General features: G+C 59.6%; 2 protein-coding genes across 3 annotated transcripts; one reads left to right on the top strand and one right to left on the bottom strand.

Annotated features, from left to right (window-relative positions):
* The first annotated feature begins 5,394 nt into the window (after positions 1-5,394).
* On the top strand, positions 5,395-10,543 carry ASB6 (ankyrin repeat and SOCS box containing 6). Of its 2 annotated transcripts, none has more exons than XM_040083314.2 (7): positions 5,395-5,458; positions 6,340-6,531; positions 6,953-7,134; positions 7,486-7,592; positions 7,847-7,955; positions 8,432-8,518; positions 8,696-10,543. In XM_040083314.2, exons 2-7 carry the CDS (start codon positions 6,419-6,421, stop codon positions 9,379-9,381), a joined length of 1,284 nt encoding a protein of 427 aa, XP_039939248.1. In that variant the 5' UTR covers positions 5,395-5,458; positions 6,340-6,418; the 3' UTR covers positions 9,382-10,543. The 2 variants fall into 2 exon arrangements, with proteins under 2 accessions (XP_039939248.1, XP_039939249.1); XM_040083315.1 differs by lacking the exon at positions 5,395-5,458 and adding an exon at positions 5,465-5,576.
* Positions 10,544-11,238: 695 nt separating this feature from the next.
* Positions 11,239-14,420, bottom strand: NTMT1 (N-terminal Xaa-Pro-Lys N-methyltransferase 1). The gene is made up of 5 exons (XM_040083316.2): positions 14,364-14,420; positions 13,422-13,481; positions 12,441-12,643; positions 12,016-12,268; positions 11,239-11,629 (listed from the first exon to the last, which is right to left on the bottom strand). The coding sequence occupies exons 3-5, from the start codon at positions 12,600-12,602 to the stop codon at positions 11,373-11,375; spliced, it is 672 nt and encodes a 223-aa protein (XP_039939250.1). The 5' UTR covers positions 12,603-12,643; positions 13,422-13,481; positions 14,364-14,420; the 3' UTR covers positions 11,239-11,372.
* Between the last annotated feature and the right edge of the window lie 1,368 nt (positions 14,421-15,788).

Genomic DNA, 15,788 nt, shown 5'->3' on the forward strand with positions numbered 1-15,788 from the left:
CAGAGCCCGGGGCTGGTTGTTGGTGTCCGGAGAGGGCTGGGCTCGGGGCGATGAGCAGAAATTGAAGAGGTTAAACAATTTTTCCTTCCCCTCGATTGCAGGGGACAGAGGAACAGGGCTGCGCAGGGACCCACGCGAAACCTCCGAGCGAGATCGGCGGGCTCCGAGCTCGCAAACATCCCTGCTCCAGCGCGGCCGAGGGAGGCAAACCCCTGGCTGGGTTATTTTAACATTTGTCGAAAGCTTTTCTTGCGCTGCCTTCCCCTCCGAGTCGGAGGCGTGCGGATTTTTAAGGCAGCCAGCGCTGCCAAATCTGATCTTCCTGACGGGGAAGCGGCTTTCCAGAGCTCTCCAGCTTGGAAGGGGTGTAGCTGCAGGCAGATTTTGGCTCTCTCCAGCTCTGCGGGGGGCTCCTCCAGTGTGCAAACAAGCCAGCCCAACCTCCCTTCCCCCTCTTTTTCTTTTTTTTTTTTTAATTTTTTTTTGGGGGTGGGAGGGGTGGATCCATTTATTGGTTCTGTTGGTCCGATTTGCTGCCCCGGGGGCGCTTTGGGATTCAGCTCCGGCGTCTGGTTGCGTCCCCTCGGCTGTGTAAATCACGGGCTGGTGTCACACTGCCTCTGCTCCTCCTGCTTCCCTGCGGATGCTCCCGAAGATGGGAGTTTGGGCCCTGCCCGGAGCCCAGCTGGGCACGTCCCCTGTCCCCCCGTGCCAGGGCAGAGCTGTGCGCTCGGTCGTGCGCTCTCCGTGTATTTGAGAACACAAAAAAAATCTTCCACCAGCCCTCCTGGCCTCTCCACGCTCTCAGGGAGGGGATGGCTGCATCACCCCCGGGACCGCCAGGCTCAGCACCGCTTCCTGCCCTGCTCCATCCTGCTTTTCTCCGTCACGACCGCAGGGACAGAGCCTTCTTCCCAGGATGGGGATGAGCCCACGTCCAGGAAAAGCTGCTCTAGGATCATCCTGGGGGCTGGAGAGCTCTCCTTGGAGGACAGTGCTCCGCCAGCGATGGGCACTGCTTTGGCCAGGGCACTGAGGATGCCCATCCCTGCCCCAGCATCCCCCTCTGGGCTCCAGAGCTGGGAACATCTTGCTGTGATTATTTTGGGGGGATGGAGCAGCCCTGTCCCCGTTTATAACCCTCTTTCTCCTCCTTGTTTAGGGCCAGACCTTGTTCTTGAACTGTCTGGCTTTTCCAGGGGAGACGGCTTCCCTCGGCCCGTGGCATTAAATAATTAAATGGAGGGAATAATCGCCGGTGAAACCCCCTTGGGTTCGCACTTCCTCACTGGGCCCTGTGATTGCTGATATTTTTTTTTGGTTGAAATATGACCTTTTTTATGATCAAAGGGGATCAGAGTTCCAAAGGAAAGTTTAAAAAAAAAAAAAAAAAAAAAAGGAGGGCAAGCATTTTCTTTTTTTCCCAGTCCTAGCGGTCTGGTAAAGTTTCTTTAGACATGCAAAGATTTACACACCTTTCTGCAGGGTGCCTTAAATTGCCCTCCAACTCTTTACACATTTCCACGAGCAGAGCAAGAACAGTAAGTCATTGAGAAATTAACTGGCCTTTCAGTAATATCCCCTGTCGGCCTTTCAGAAGGAGAATGCCTAATGACTTTTTTGAAGTAGAGGTCAAGGTTTGCTTTTTTTAAATAAAACAATCTGTATTAATGCAATTTCCTTTTTAGCTGTAGAATTTGCCCCCCCCCCTTTTTTTTTTTTTCCCCCCTCAGCATCATTTTTTTTTTAACACCACCAGCCCACACGAGGCATCCGAAGCAAGACCTGGTTGTTTGAAACACATCAGCGACCCTGGTGTTTCCTAACCTGCATGTCCAAGCTCTTCTCTTTTTTTTTTTTGGTAAAAATTGTGTTTTAAAATGGACTTCGAAGCTGGCAAGGTGACTCTTGGCTTCGGGCAAGACGTGGGTGGTGCAGAGGCAAAGCTGAGCAGGTTTGCTGTAGCTGACACCGGGGTTTTGCTGAGCTGGGCGTGAGCTCTGAGTCCGGCTTTGCTGGGCCAGAGCTGTTGGGCTGAGGAATCGGCAGGGCTGTGCTGAGCTCCTCGGGGCGAGGATGGGTCTGGCCAGATCCTGCCAGGTTTGCAGCCCTTGGGATGAACGTGTTTCTGTCTGCCAGTCCTTCATCTTCCTCTCAAAAAAAAAAAATAAAATTGAAATTTTACATTTTTTTGTATCCTCACTTTGTGTTTTCCTGCGGGTTTCCTGATATTTCTCTCGTGCTTCCATGGTGCTCGGCATGGCACACAGCCCCCTCCTCACCCCAAAACCGTGGGCTGGGGGCACTGCCTGGCATGGTGCTGCTCCTGGTGGTGCCCAGGCGCTCCTTCCCGACATTCCCCAGGCCTTGCCCTGCGGATGTGGTGCTGCAGAGAAGCTGGGCTGGCTCACCCACAGCCCAAGGATTTTTCTGACAGTGGAGCTGCCGCGCCGTAAGGAGGATGTTGGGAGTAAGGAGGTGGGAAGGAGTGGAGTGTGGGGCACGGTGGGGGTTTGGCAGTGCCTGGCCAGGACCAGAAACCGGCTCCTGGGGTGGGTGGGTGCCCAGCCCCGTGTCCTGCCCGGGCTGGGGATCAGAGCACCCCCTGCACCCCAGGGCAGGGGTCAGGGCAGTGCCACCCACAGGGGTGACAGCCAGGGGTGGTTGCTGGGGGAGTCCCCCATGGCCAGCCCTGCCCTTCCCAGCAGGAATGGCATTTCTGTATTTACTGAGTGACTCCTCTTTCTCCCTCCGTCCCTGCCAGACCCCAAAAGCAGAACATGGCCTGTGCTGGCTCCTCTCCTCCTCCTCTCCCCTCCAGCCCTCACAACTCCCCCCATTGCTCCCCAGCTCCCTGTCTCTGTGGACAGTGGCATTATAAAACACCCCAGCCAGCTCCTTGGTGAAGATTTTCTTCTCCCAGCTTTCTCATTCCTTCTCTTTCTGCCTCTCTTTTGCTCTTTCTTTCTCTCCCTCTCTTTCTTTCCCTGCCAGGAATCCCAGTCAGTCCCAGATGAACCAATACTCTGTGGCTCTGCTATTTCCCTTTTATTCCCCCCCTTCCTTCAACAGCGAGATGGGAAAAGAGTGAACTAAAAAAAAAAAAAAAAAAAGGGAAAAAAAAAAAAAAAAAGGGAAAGAAGGAAATAAAAAAAAAAAAGCGGCAAAAATTGGATCCAGATGTGCTTACAGCCCTTTCCAGCAATTTAATTAAATTCCCCCAGACAGCCAGGAGGATTTCTTAATGATCAAATTTCCCTGGCTTTCCTCCTAAAATGCCCCTCTTTCTTCGGCTGGCTGTTGCTGTGTCTCCCTGATGGATGGCCAACTCGCATTCTTCCGAGTCCACCCCGCCAAGGCCGTGGGGAGGAAGGGGGCAGAGCCCAGCGCTGCTATTCCAGCCATACCCCATCCAGCCACGGGGCCAGCAATGGCCCTGTTTGCAGAATTTCTGCTCCCAGGAAACGTGGGGAAGGGGAGCCATCTCCCCGGGGTCTGTGTCTCGTGGTGTGGCCGTGGCTGGGACACTCCAGGGAAGGGCTCCCGTGTGCAGGGACTCACTGTGCTGCCGGCAAGGGAAGGGCTCAGCCCACGGCTCTCCTGGTTTGGAGCCAGGTTTGGTCCCATGCTCTGTCCCCAAAGCCTCCTTTCAAGCTGGGGGTTACCAGGGTTGGGGGCAAAGCCTCTGTGGGGTCCTGAAAAGGCGCATTTGGGTTGGCACGGCCCTTTGGGACAGCCCAGTGTCCCCTCTCATCCTCAGGGACAGCACGGCTGGGGTCAGAGGTGGCCGTGGGGTGGCCCTGCCATGCCAGCCCTCCTTTCCCAGCCAAGAGCAGGAATGGAGCAGTGATTTCTCCCCAGAATGGTCCCTATGGGGACAGTCCCCCCCAGTGCCACACACACAGGGATGGGCTTTGTGTCTGGGGCTGCCACTGTGATTGTGGAGGCTCCAGGGTTTTCTGGACCGTGGAGGGTTCTGGCTTTACTGGGAACGCAGAGAGCCCAGGCTCTGGCTTTACCTGGTGGCAGCAGGAGGCTCCGGGACTGGAATGAGGGTCTCAGCTGCCCAGCCCACCCGAAGTGGGGTCCCCACAGCGGGGCTGCTCTGGTTTGAAGCCAGCTCAGCCCTCTATGCAGAGGGACAAATCCCCACCGTCCCTCGCTTGTCCTTGCTGCTTTTCCCTGCCAGGGTTGGATGGGGTTATTTGCACCCCTGCGCAGGCAAACACGGGCAGACACCCCCCAAACCCGACCGGGGGTGGGGCTGCTGTGCTGCAAGGGGGGTGCAGGCCAGCTGCCCATCGAGGTGCCACTGCACAGCACCAAGTCCCGGTGGCACCAGGGCCACCCTGCAAAGGTCCCTGCCCTGCCCTGAAGGCGGGCTCAGGGTCCTGGGGCTGCAAGCACCGGGGCCCCCCACCCTGGCGCCCCACTTTGTGTGGGGAAGGGAAGGGTGGGAAACAGGGGGGACCGTGACAGCATGTCAGAAAAATGCCCAGCCGGCGCGGCCGCCTCGCCCCCTCTGCCCCGGGGCCACGGCGTCCTGCTGGAATCTGGAAACGCTCCACCGGAATAAAATAAATACGTAAATAGGAAACCCAAGGCGGCTTCAGTTATTGCCGCTCTCCAGAGCTCCCCGCGCTGGCAGATTCCACCAGAATCATAATAAAAATAATGATGATTATGATAATAGTGCCAATAAATCCCGGGCTAATGTTTCCCCTGGTAGCTCTTTCAGCAGGGGAGGGGCCGGGCGCTGCGGGCAGCAGCACCAGAGTCACCCCGAGCCCCGGGGGGGCTGCAGCCACTGGGGGCCACCCGGCCTGCGTGGGTCCTGCACGGGGACGGGGGACATCCGGGGAAAAGGGGGACATCGGGGGGAGGGGACACCCAGGGACGGGGGATACCCATGGACGAGGGACACATGGGGAAGGGGGCGACACCTGGGAGGAGGGAGGACACCGGGAAAGGGGACACTCGGGGTGTGACACCCGTGAGAGAGGGGATCCCCCGGGAGGGGACACGAGGGGACACCGGGGAAGGGGACACTCGGGGTGTGACACCAGTGAGAGAGGGGATCCCCCGGGAGGGGACACGAGGGGACACCGGGGAAGGGGACACTCGGGGTGTGACACCCGTGAGAGAGGGGATCCCCGGGAGGGAACAGAGGGGGGGACACGGGGGACACCGGGGGCGTTCCCGCCTTCCGCGCGCGGCCGCGTGCTGCCCCCTGCTGGCCGCGCCCGCTACGGCCACGCCCCCTGAGGCCACGCCCACACGAGGCAGCAACTTTATGGGGCCGCGCCTTCCCATGGGACCACGCCCTCTTAGGCCACGCCTCCATAGCCGAGACCGCACCCTCACAGCCGAGACCACACCCCCTGTTCAGCCCCCCCCCCCGGCCCCGCCCCGCTCCCGGCACATTCCGGTTCCGGTTCCGGTCGCGGTGCCTAAGCAGGTGAGGGGCGGTCGGGCCGCGGCTGAGCCGTGAGGGGCGGGCGGTGCCGGGGCTTCCCTTTCCCTCCCCGTGTTGCTCGCGGGGCTCGGGGCCGCCCGCGGGGGTTGCAGTGGAGTCTGTGAGTGTTTATTTGTGAAAACGAACTGCTGCTTACGGACCGGTTTGGGTTTTTTATTTTTCCCCGCTGCGGCCCGATTTACCTCCTCAGCGAGAGGAGTGATGAGCGCGTTTAATGCATCTAAAAATATATGTATGCAGCCCGCCCAACCTGTGAGGAGCGGCGCATACCCATATTCATTTATTTACACAAAATATTTCGACTCTAAAGCATTATAAAACAATCAGAAAAACAAATTAGGGTGTTTGTTTTTTTTTTAATTAGCTTGTTTTAATTTGATTTTTTAAGTAAAGAACGACACGGAAATGAAAACGTGTGCTTTACAGATCTTTTTGCGTAGCGGTCTTTGGGCCGGGTTTTGTTATTCACCCCGCTGGGGTCTGGGGGCTCCTGGCCTCTCCTCGCCGGGGGCGATCCGGGGCTTGCTGGGCCCGCATCCGGTGCACTGCGGGGCTCGGTGGTCCCTGGGTGCCTCCAGCCCCTCTCCCACAGAGCCCAGGCAGGGCTTTGCTGGTTACACACGCCCGGGGCACTCGGAGCGCCCTGCTCTGGGGTGGGGATGCTGAGCACGGGGGTTTGTCCCCGCCCGCGGTGTTTCCAGATAACCGCAGTGTGCAGCTCTGCGTGCGGGAGATAATTTGGAGACATCGAATTGGTGTGTGGGAGGAGATCCCTGCGCTGGGCTGGGCTGCGTTTATATAAGGAAGGGGCAGGTGTTTTCTTCTGTGTTCAAACCTGCTGAAAGCCTCGTTTGTTTTGAAAGGAGGGAGAAGCCCCTTGGAGAGGGAGGACAGCGGTGCCGTCGTGGAGGCCCCCGGGCGGGTGTGCCCGGGCAGAGCACGATGCCTTTCCTGCACGGCTTCCGCAGGATCGTCCTGGAGTACCAGCCCCTGGTGGATGAGCTCCTGGGGCTGCTGGCTGCGCCCGACACGGAAAGGCAGAGCTCCCTGGAGAGGTAACACAGGGGGCTGAACGCCCCGGGGTGTTTTTGGGGGCTGGTTGGAGCTCAGGGATGTGGCCGAGGTTGGGACAACATTGGCTTGGGACAGCCCCCAGTCCTGGGGAGCAGTTCACCCACAGACCCTCCTTTTGCTGCTGTTCTTTGGGAATGTGGAGATGCAGCAAGGCAAACGCAGGAACTGTGGGTGCTCCTCAGGAACAGCCCTTTCTGCTTGACCCCTGGCAACAGAGCCTAAACTGGGGCTCAGCTGAGCCCTGCAGCTGCTGTGTAACCCCACAGCCAGCAGGCTACAGACCCACTGGGTACAGGACCAAAGGGAAGACCGGGGATTTTCCTTCTTCCCTGGTGCCACTTTGACCCTTGCACACCTGAGCTGTGTTCACTGAGTAACTGCTGGGTTTTTGTGTGTCTCAAGCCCTGCCTGCCTGGACAGTGACAGGAGCCAGCTCTCAGCTGTGAGAAGAGTTCTGGAGAGGGAGACCCACTCCCCGTTTTATCAGGAAGGTGTGAGCTATGCCCTGCTGAAGGTCACTGAGCTGGGGCTTGTCCCTGCTGCAGAAATCCTCCTGGAATTTGGTGCTGACCTCAGCTTTGAAGGTGAGGCTGGTGGGGAGGGGGCTGGGCCTGGAGGAACCAGCAGATGAGAAGCTGTCCTGGGAGGTGGGGATAGCTGGGGCAGAAGGAGGGGGTGCTGCCAGCTCAGACCACTCCTGCTCCTTGCTGGGGCAGTGTGGATGTGCCTTGTGGACACCCAGCCACAGGGGTGGGCTGAGGGACACCAGGGACTTGGGGGCTTTCGGCAGGATGGAGCCATTGGAACAGCAGGATCCGGAGTGCCTGTGACAGCCATTTTCCCAGGGCCTTCTCCAGGTGTCCCTTCCACTCTTGGCAGGTGCTGGGGCCCTTTTGGGGAAGCCCTTTGTTCTCTCTGACCGTTTTTATCCTCAGACCCTGTCACGTACTACACCCCCCTGCACATGGCGGTGCTGCGGAACCAGCCGGATGTGGTGGAGCTCCTGGTGCACCACGGCGCCGACATCAACCGCAGAGACCGGGTACGGCTCCACTGCCAGGCTGAGCGTCCAGCCTGGGCTGCTCTGGCGGGTGGGGACAGCCCTCCTGCTTCCCCTTGGCACATCCCTGTGCCCGCTGTCCGTAGTGCACGAGGTCAGGGTGCCTTTGGCTGAGCCCCTGCCTTGGAGCAACGCGTGGGAGGAGGCTGGAGAGACACTCTTACTGTGGCCAGGATAAAGCCCCAACAGCGTCTGACAGTCTTCAGTGCCCAGCAGTGTTTTTTAACTGTTTGCAGATCCATGAGAGCAGTCCCCTGGACCTGGCCAGCGAGGAGCCCGAGCGGTTGCCGTGCCTGCGGCGGCTGCTGCAGCTGGGGGCCGACGTCAACGCCGCTGACAAGAACGGTCTGTGCGCCCCGCCCGGCTCCCCTGGCTGAGGGTGGGCTGGGGCAGGGCACAGGGCTGGGGCCATTCGCTGTTGCACCTGCTCCCTCCTTAGATGGGTTTGGGAGGTGGGAGGAAGCTGGTGGAACCTCCCTGTGCTCGGCATTTTCTCCTGATGCGCTGGCTGTGTGCTGAACTCTGGGCAGTCCAGGGGAGGTGGGATGGGGCTGTGCTCTCTTGTCCTGTGGTGCCCACTTGCTCTAAAATTCACTCTGCCGTGGCACATTTACCCGCTGAGGCCACCACCAGCCCTGCACGTGTGGCCTGTGACTGTCCCCACAGCTGGGCACCATCACGGGCCGGTGGAAGCCTCTGCCAGAAGAAGGGTTGTCACTCCCTGCGTTTGGCTGTCTGGTGGGTGGGGGTGGATTGTTTTCCTTCCTGTCTTTTGGGGTGTCACCCTGTTGTCCTGTGACTGACTGATTGCTCCATTGCAGGGAAGACAGCACTGCTGCACGCCCTGGCCAGCAGTGACAGTGGCCAGATCCACAACACCGACAGCATCCGTCTCCTGCTGGAAGGAGGTAAAGAAAACCTTCTCCCCTTTCTGGGCTGCTGATTCTTTGTGCAGCACCAGGCACTGCCCTCCTGACTCCATTATGTTCCCACTGGATCACTACGAAGCTCCAGGTGTGCTGGAGTTGGTGCTGGCCTGGCCTCACGCTCTGCAGTGTCAGTTAATTCTCTGTCCCTCCCTGCAGGCGCCGATGTCAGGGCTGCCACCAAAGATGGTGACACTGTCTTCACCTATGTCATCTACCTGCTGGGAGAGATGGCGTACAGCTACACCGAGGAGGAGGCCGAGGACATCGAGCGCTTCTGCTTCCGTGTCACGCAGCTGCTGCTGGCCCACGGTGCCAACCCCAGCGAGTGCCCGGCCTCGGAGTCCCTCACACACTTCTGCTTAAAAAGCTTCAAGGACTACTTCCCACTGCTGCGGTTCTTGCTGGAGTCAGGTGCTGCCTACAACTGCTCCCTCCATGGTCCCTCGTGCTGGTCCGGCTTCCACATCACCTTTGAGCACCTCTGCTGGCACCTCAGTCGCTTCGAAGATGAAACCTATTCCACAGACCTCATCCAGAAGGGTCAGACTCTGCTGGAGCTCATGATGGCCAGCTCACAGGCCATCCAGCTGCCCAGCAATTTTGAGGTCAACACCAGCAGCTGTAGGTTCCACGGGGAGAAGGTCAAGACTCTGTTCCGCTCTCTGAAGCAGCTGGAGCGCTCGCCACAGGCACTGAAACACCTCTGCAGGGTGTTCATCCGGCAGCGCCTGAAACCGTGGCCAGTGGATGACAAAATCAAGGCTCTGCCTCTCCCAGACCGGCTGAAGTGGTACCTCTGCATCGACCACGCTGCTGCCGGGCACGAGGACCTGCGAGCCTGACAGTGCCTCTGTGCCTGCTCCCTGCACAGTCCCGCTGTGCCTACAGCACCATCTCTCTGCTCTGAGACAGTTTCCTCTGCAGCAAGAGGTGCTGCCCATGGAGTCCCTCTCTGTGGCGTTCTGGGGGCGTTTTCGTGGGCACAATGTCACACGTGTGTTTGTGCAGGTCTCGTTGCTCTGGGGCACGTCATGGGGAGGCAGGAGAGCTCCTGGGCATGGGGGAGCTGGATACTGTGGCTGGTTTGGAGGGAGATCAAGCAGAGGCCTGGGGGCAGGATCAGTGGGTTGGGGGCTGTGACTGGACAGGCAGCCTGGCCCCTCTCTTCCAGCCCTGCTGTGGGCGATTGATGCAGTGCCTTAGGTGTCCAGTGGAGAGATGCCTCGGGGTGCTGGGAGAAGGAGGAGGTGTTCTGGCTTTCCTGCCTCTGCTCCTGGTGGTGGAAGCAGGTCCAGCATCATCCTGTGGGTGTGGTGGATGCCTTCCTTGCTCAGTGTGGGTTTCTGACAGTGGGGATGGGAGTGAAGGGAAGCGGGGCTGGCAGCGGTCCCTCACTGCTCCACACCCTCTGAGCTTCTGCACCCCATCCTGGCACAGAAGACCATCCACCAGGGACATCTCAAGAGTTACTGGGCTCCACAACACACAAATGGGTGTTCCCTAAGTTCATGATGTGTTTCCTGTGCAATGATGAGGAATGGGCAGTCAGCAGCTGAGTGCCTTGTGCCTCCCTCCCCATTCCTTGGCTCTTTCCTTTGCTGGCCACTCCCAGGATGTTGTTCTCCAGTGCCTCCTTCCCAGGAGCAAGAAATTGCTGCACCTGGAGGGCTCGTGCTCCAGCCTTGCCACAGCTGCCTGGCTCCCCTTTCTAGGCACCTGCTTCCTCGTGACGTGCCAAACACAGAGCTGAGCCCCACACAGTTTTGTTGGTTTGTATTGTTTTTCATGGGGGACAGATGCAGAAGATGAAGAGGAAAAATCTGTTCTGATTTAAGACAGTTTGCATCACGTGGATCTGGGATTTCACTGGCAGTTGGAACTGGAACTGTGTGCCCTGATGAACTGGTGCTTAAAAAAAAATCCAGTAATGTGATCAAATTCTGCCCTGGTGTCTAGATTGGGAAGTGAACAATTAAACGAGGCCTTCTATAATAATAACAACAACAGGGGCTTGTTTCTCCTTAGGAGAGGTGGGGTGAAGGACTGGAATGGGGGGGATGGCTGGAGCAGACGGCACCTGGGCTCAGCCCTGGCTGAGCTGCCGTGCCAGTGTTGGCCACCTTGTGTCAGTGGCCAGTCTGGGTGAATGAAGGGAACACGGCCAGAGAGGAGATGGGAGTGTTCAACGCCAGGTGAGGGTGTGGGGTGCTGGGTGAGCAGCTGCAGTGTCACAACAATGGAGGTGACAGGCTGGAGGGGTCTGGGGGCAGCTCAGAGCACACCAGTGCACTCCCAGGGTTGCAAAGCTTTGTCTGGGACACCCCTGTTCCTGGAGGAGGATGTGGGGGACTCAGGGTTACACACATCTCCCTTTTTGCTGCCCCTGTAGGAGACCTGTTCAGGGTTTAAAGGTGGGGCCCCCTCAAAGCCTCAGAACCCGGTGTTGCCTCCCCACTCTGCCGCAGGGAAAGGTTTCTCCCCTTTGGCTTACCCAGCCCGTTGCTGAGCAGCAGGAAGGGGTCAAACACCCAAGCAAGGAATGGAGCCCAGTCCATCCCAAAGGCGCCCTGTGCACTGCCGTCAGCAACCTGCAGCTGTCCATGCATCACCTCGTGCATGGGAGACCCTCCTGCTCCTGTCCAGAGCCCCTGAGGGTGCCACAGAGCCAACATGCATCCGACAAACCTCACGTGCAGAAGTGCAACAGCAGGAAAATGTATTTGGCAAACACCTCTTTTCACAAACAGCAGCAACTTGGAAGACAAAGTCCCGTCCTTGTCACCAGCCCCCGGAAGGGGAGTCACGACACGGGAGAGACCTTCCCCTGCTGCCCTCATCTCATGGCGAAGGTGTAAACGTGGTAGATCTCATCAGGGAAGTTCTCCTGGCGCTCCTCGGCCAGGAGGTGCAGCCCAGCTCTGCGGATGATCTTATGGACCACGTCCAGGTCCCGGCAGACGCTGCTGTCCACATCGTCCATGATCACACCCTCCTGAGCCATGTTGTCCTTGATGACCACGATGCCGTTGGGCCGCAGGCCGGCACGACAGCGCTTCAGGAAGTCGGAGAGGTGGTTGTCAGTGAGATGTCCTGGAGGGGCAGAGCAGGGGTTAGAGCTGACCAAGGGGAGGAAACCCAGGAAGCTGCCTTTGGATCCCTCCCGATCCAAGTGGCCAAATACTTGAGACATTTGCAGGGAAAGCTTTAGCTTGGGGGTGTCCAACTTGTGTCTCACTACTCCATCCAGCCCACACCTCTGCTCTGGCCTCTGAGGGCTTGGGGGAAAAAGGCTCTTGGGGGAAAAAAGTACAGGGCCCCTCCATGGGAGGGAGGCCAGCTGCCCAGCCCAGGCCCCCACCCATGGTGATGCTCATCCCCCACCTCAAGCTGCTCTCCCCAGTGCACGGGGCACCTGCCCCCCAAGGGCACGGGACAGAGGCACAGGCTGGCAAGAGCCCACAAGCAGTGACCCTCACCGATGACCCACTGGATCCAGATGACATCATAGGAGTTCGGCTCGGGGCTGAAGTCCTGGAGGCCGCAGCAGAAGTAGTTGCGCACCCGCCTGCCCTCCTCGCCCAGGTAGCTCTTGGCCTTGGTGAGGAAGTCCTCTGTCACATCCACCATGTCCACTGTCTTGAAGAGGGGCAGCAGCAGCCGCTTGGTGATGCGGCCAATGCCAGCCCCGCAGTCCAGGGCACGGGTCGTCCCCGTCCGGTTGGGGCCATCCTGCAACAACCACCGTGAGGGGTGAGTCCCTCTGCGAGGAACCCACCGAGGAGAAACGGGACAACCACACAGGGCAGGACTGGGCTGTAGAGAACCCATGGAGCAATTCAGAGGGAAGAGCCCAGCTCCACGCTGGGAGAAGGGTGGGGTTTTAGGAGCACTGCAAACCTACCCGCAGAAACCTCTGCAGGAACTTCCTGGAGCTGTTGATGTCGATGCTGGAGATGTGGCCGTAGCCCCCCAACATGCCATCCACTGTGGCGGGCACATCCTTCCAGTACTTCTCTGCCTTGGAGTAAAACTCAAACTCGTTCTCCACCACCTCGCTGGTCATGCTGGCCGAGGGCACGTGCCCACACGGGACTCACTGCTCCCCTGGGATGGGAGAACCCCAAACCAGCCAAGGAATGAGTCAGCTCTGCCAGTACCCCACATCTGTCTATCACCCCTTCACCCTCCCCAGGGCTACTGCAAACTCCAAAAATCTTCAGCTGAGAGCAAGAAGGAAAAAAGATCTAAATCCTGGTCTAAATCCTAAATTTTCTGGAGACCAGCAAGCCCAAAACCCCTCCCTGGGCAGATGCCTCAGCCAGAGCAGGCATGGCAGAGCCTTGCTCAGCAATACACCCAATTATATGATTATTTTTTAAGGCTGACCCACCCTTTTCACCTATTCTGCCTTTCCTTTCCCCGTCTTAACATTTTACAGATTACATGTTTGTGTGTGGTGACAACCCCATCAGTCACCTCCAATTACATCTGGAGTTGCTAAAAGTTATCCTGAGCACCTACCTGAGGATTGTAAATCTCAGCCGTGACCATAAGTTAGATATTTGCAATATAATAAAGTCAAGCTATAATCAGCAATACAAGCTATAAATCCCCCCCAGGCAATCTCATAATTCAAACCACTGTGGATTTGATTAACTGCGCTGGGGATTAGAAATGAGATTTAAGGTGGCCAAAGGGTAAATTCAAGAACTTCAAACACCTTTACAAATAAAGAAATATATAGAGCTCGTGGCTTGAATTTGCTGGCAAATACCCCATTAGACACAAAACCTTTTCTATGGCAGCTTAGACAGGTTTGGTGGCCCCACGTGGCCTCGAACAGCCTAGGGACAGGAAAGGGGGACATGGTATCTCAACTTACAGGTCACCGGTGGAAATCCAGTTTGGCTCAGTGGTGCCAGGAGCCGGTCTGCGCTGTGATCTAGGAGCAGGGGAGATGGGATTTAAGTGCCAAATCACCCCTCTAGTCCTCTAAGTGTGACCGTGGTCCCAGGAAACCACAGGTAAGAGACATCCCAGCCCGAGACACGCTCCCAGGGAGGCGGGGGGACAGCAGCTGCTGCTGAGCCAGCACGTGGAGGAGGGTTCTGGCTCCACTTTGAGCAGCGCTCCTCTCTGATCTCAGGCTGGGACCCAGGCTCACCCTCCCGGCAGTGGCCCCATTCCTCGGCCTGGGTTTGGCTTGGTGAGTCCCTGGTGACTCATTTTTCAGGGTGTCACAGGCTGCCAGCACAGGCAGAGAGCACCCAGACCCCCTAACCCGAACCTAAACCTGAGCCCGAACCCTTCCTGCTGCCCCAGGAGCCCCTGCAAACGCGGCCGGTGCCCGCCGAAGTGCGGGCAGGTGAAGGCCAGGACTCGCCCCACGGGGAAGGTCACACGGCGTGGGGGGGTCCCCTCACTGTGGGGCCCGAGCCCTGGGGCGCTCGCAGGCCGGGGACCGGCAGGGGAAGGGGGCGCACGGGCCGGGGTCCCCAGGCCGCCATGGGGGGCACGGGGGTCCCATCCCGGGCCCGGGGGCTGGTACAGCGGCCCTGTGCGGTGCGAGGGGGCGATCCCCGGTACAAGGCCCGAGCCGGCCCTTTCGCCTCCCGCCCACCGGGGCTCAGCCGCCCCCCGCTCCAGGCCCGCGGCGCTGGGCAGCCCTACCCCGGATCCGGCCCGGGCAGCTCCGCCGGCGCCCTCCCCCGCGGCCGCGGCCCGGGGAGAGGCGTGCCGGGCGGTGCCGGGCGGTGCCGGGCGGTGCCGGACGCTGCCCGGTGCCGCCGCTGCCTCGGGCCGCGACCCCCGCACCCCCCGTTACCTCCGGCGGCGGCCGCGCGCTGCCCCCCCGCGGGACCGGCGACCGCGGGGACCAACCAGGCGGCGGCGTGGCCGTGACGTCACGGTGACGTCACGGTCGGGCCCTGCCCCACTCTCCCGCTGCTGCCCGCGAGGGGGCGCTCCGGGACGGGGCCTGGCGGTGTCAGCGGTGGAATGGACTGGGATGGACTGGGATAGACTGGGATAGACTGGGCCGGACTGGGACAGGCGGGGGCGGACTGGGGCGGACCGGCAGCCCAAGGCAGCCCCGCGGGTACCGCGCGGTTCTTGAGGGGCAGGCTGCCACAGGGCCCGGCCGGCTGGGAGTGGGGCGGCGGGACCTGGGGTCGCCAGGACGAGTAACCGCGGGGGTGTCCTGGCCGGGCTGCCCGTGTGTCCCTGTCCCGGCTCCTGCTGCTGTCCCGGTCCTGTCCCGCCGTTGTCCTTGTCCCTGTCCCGGTCTTTGTCACTATCCCGGTCCCTGTCCCGGTCCTTGTCCCGGTCCCGTGTCCCGTCCTGGTCGCCAGGGGGCGCTGTTGTCCCGCCGTTGCGCCGCCGCCGCTGCGGGAACTTCGGTGCGTCCTGAGGGGAGCGGGACCCGCCTGAGCCCCGGCACCGGCACCGCGGGTACCGACCGGGCCCGGCACCGACAGACACACCTGGTGTCGACTGACACCCCCGGCACCGACTGACACCGCCGGTGCCGACACTCCCCGGTACCGACTGACACCCCCGGCACCGGCCCCTCACACGCCCCTTCACTCCCTGTGCCCACCCTGTGCCCAGTGCGGGTGCTGATCCCAGTACTCCCAGTGCTCCCAGTGCTCCCAGTGTCCCCAGCTCTCCCCTGCCTGGTCCTGCCGAGCCAGCACGGGGAGCTGAGTCCTGACAGCTCATCGCAGCTGTGTCCCCCTCCGCAGTGCAGCTGAGACCATCCCCTTTGGGGTCCCGTCCCCCCTCACCACACCCCGGCAGGACAGGGTTAGTGGGACCTGGGGCTGCCCAAGGAAGAGGATGGCTGTGGGGACAGTGACGGCAACAACGCTGGGTTGGCTACAGTCGTGTGTGTGGGGAATGGAAGCTGGTGTGGATTCTCTGCTGTCTAATATGACCTGAGTCCTTCCCTCATCTTCTCCAGAAACTGAGTTTTGTAAAACCTGTAGGGACAAAATCTGCTTCAAATCACCCAAAGATGTCAGAGGGCAGTGGCCAGAGGGGCAATGCTGTATGGACACCGGGGGAGCAGTGCCCATTCCCAGCGCCCACCCCTCCCAAAATGTCCTAATGGCCCAAACAAGGTCTTGTTGTCCCCAAAACAGAGCTGCTCACCCCACAACCATCCAGAAATCCATGGCACAGCTAGGGTGTGGCCCCAAGGATAGAGCCCCTTGGCATCCTTCCATGGGACAAATGCAGAAAGGGAAGC

This window comes from Hirundo rustica, chromosome 20, assembly GCF_015227805.2.
Source record: "Hirundo rustica isolate bHirRus1 chromosome 20, bHirRus1.pri.v3, whole genome shotgun sequence".
Classification (NCBI taxonomy): domain Eukaryota; kingdom Metazoa; phylum Chordata; class Aves; order Passeriformes; family Hirundinidae; genus Hirundo; species Hirundo rustica.

Coding starts and splice junctions, on each gene's coding strand:
- ASB6 (XM_040083314.2), top strand. CDS start 6,419: ATGCCTTTCCTGCACGGCTTCCGCAGGATCGTCCTGGAGTACCAGCCC. Junction 7,593..7,846: donor ACATCAACCGCAGAGACCGG/GTACGGCTCCAC, acceptor AACTGTTTGCAG/ATCCATGAGAGCAGTCCCCT. Junction 7,956..8,431: donor CAACGCCGCTGACAAGAACG/GTCTGTGCGCCC, acceptor GCTCCATTGCAG/GGAAGACAGCACTGCTGCAC.
- NTMT1 (XM_040083316.2), bottom strand. CDS start 12,602: ATGACCAGCGAGGTGGTGGAGAACGAGTTTGAGTTTTACTCCAAGGCA. Junction 12,269..12,440: donor TCCTGCAGAGGTTTCTGCGG/GTAGGTTTGCAG, acceptor TGGTTGTTGCAG/GATGGCCCCAACCGGACGGG. Junction 11,630..12,015: donor CTGGATCCAGTGGGTCATCG/GTGAGGGTCACT, acceptor CTGCCCCTCCAG/GACATCTCACTGACAACCAC.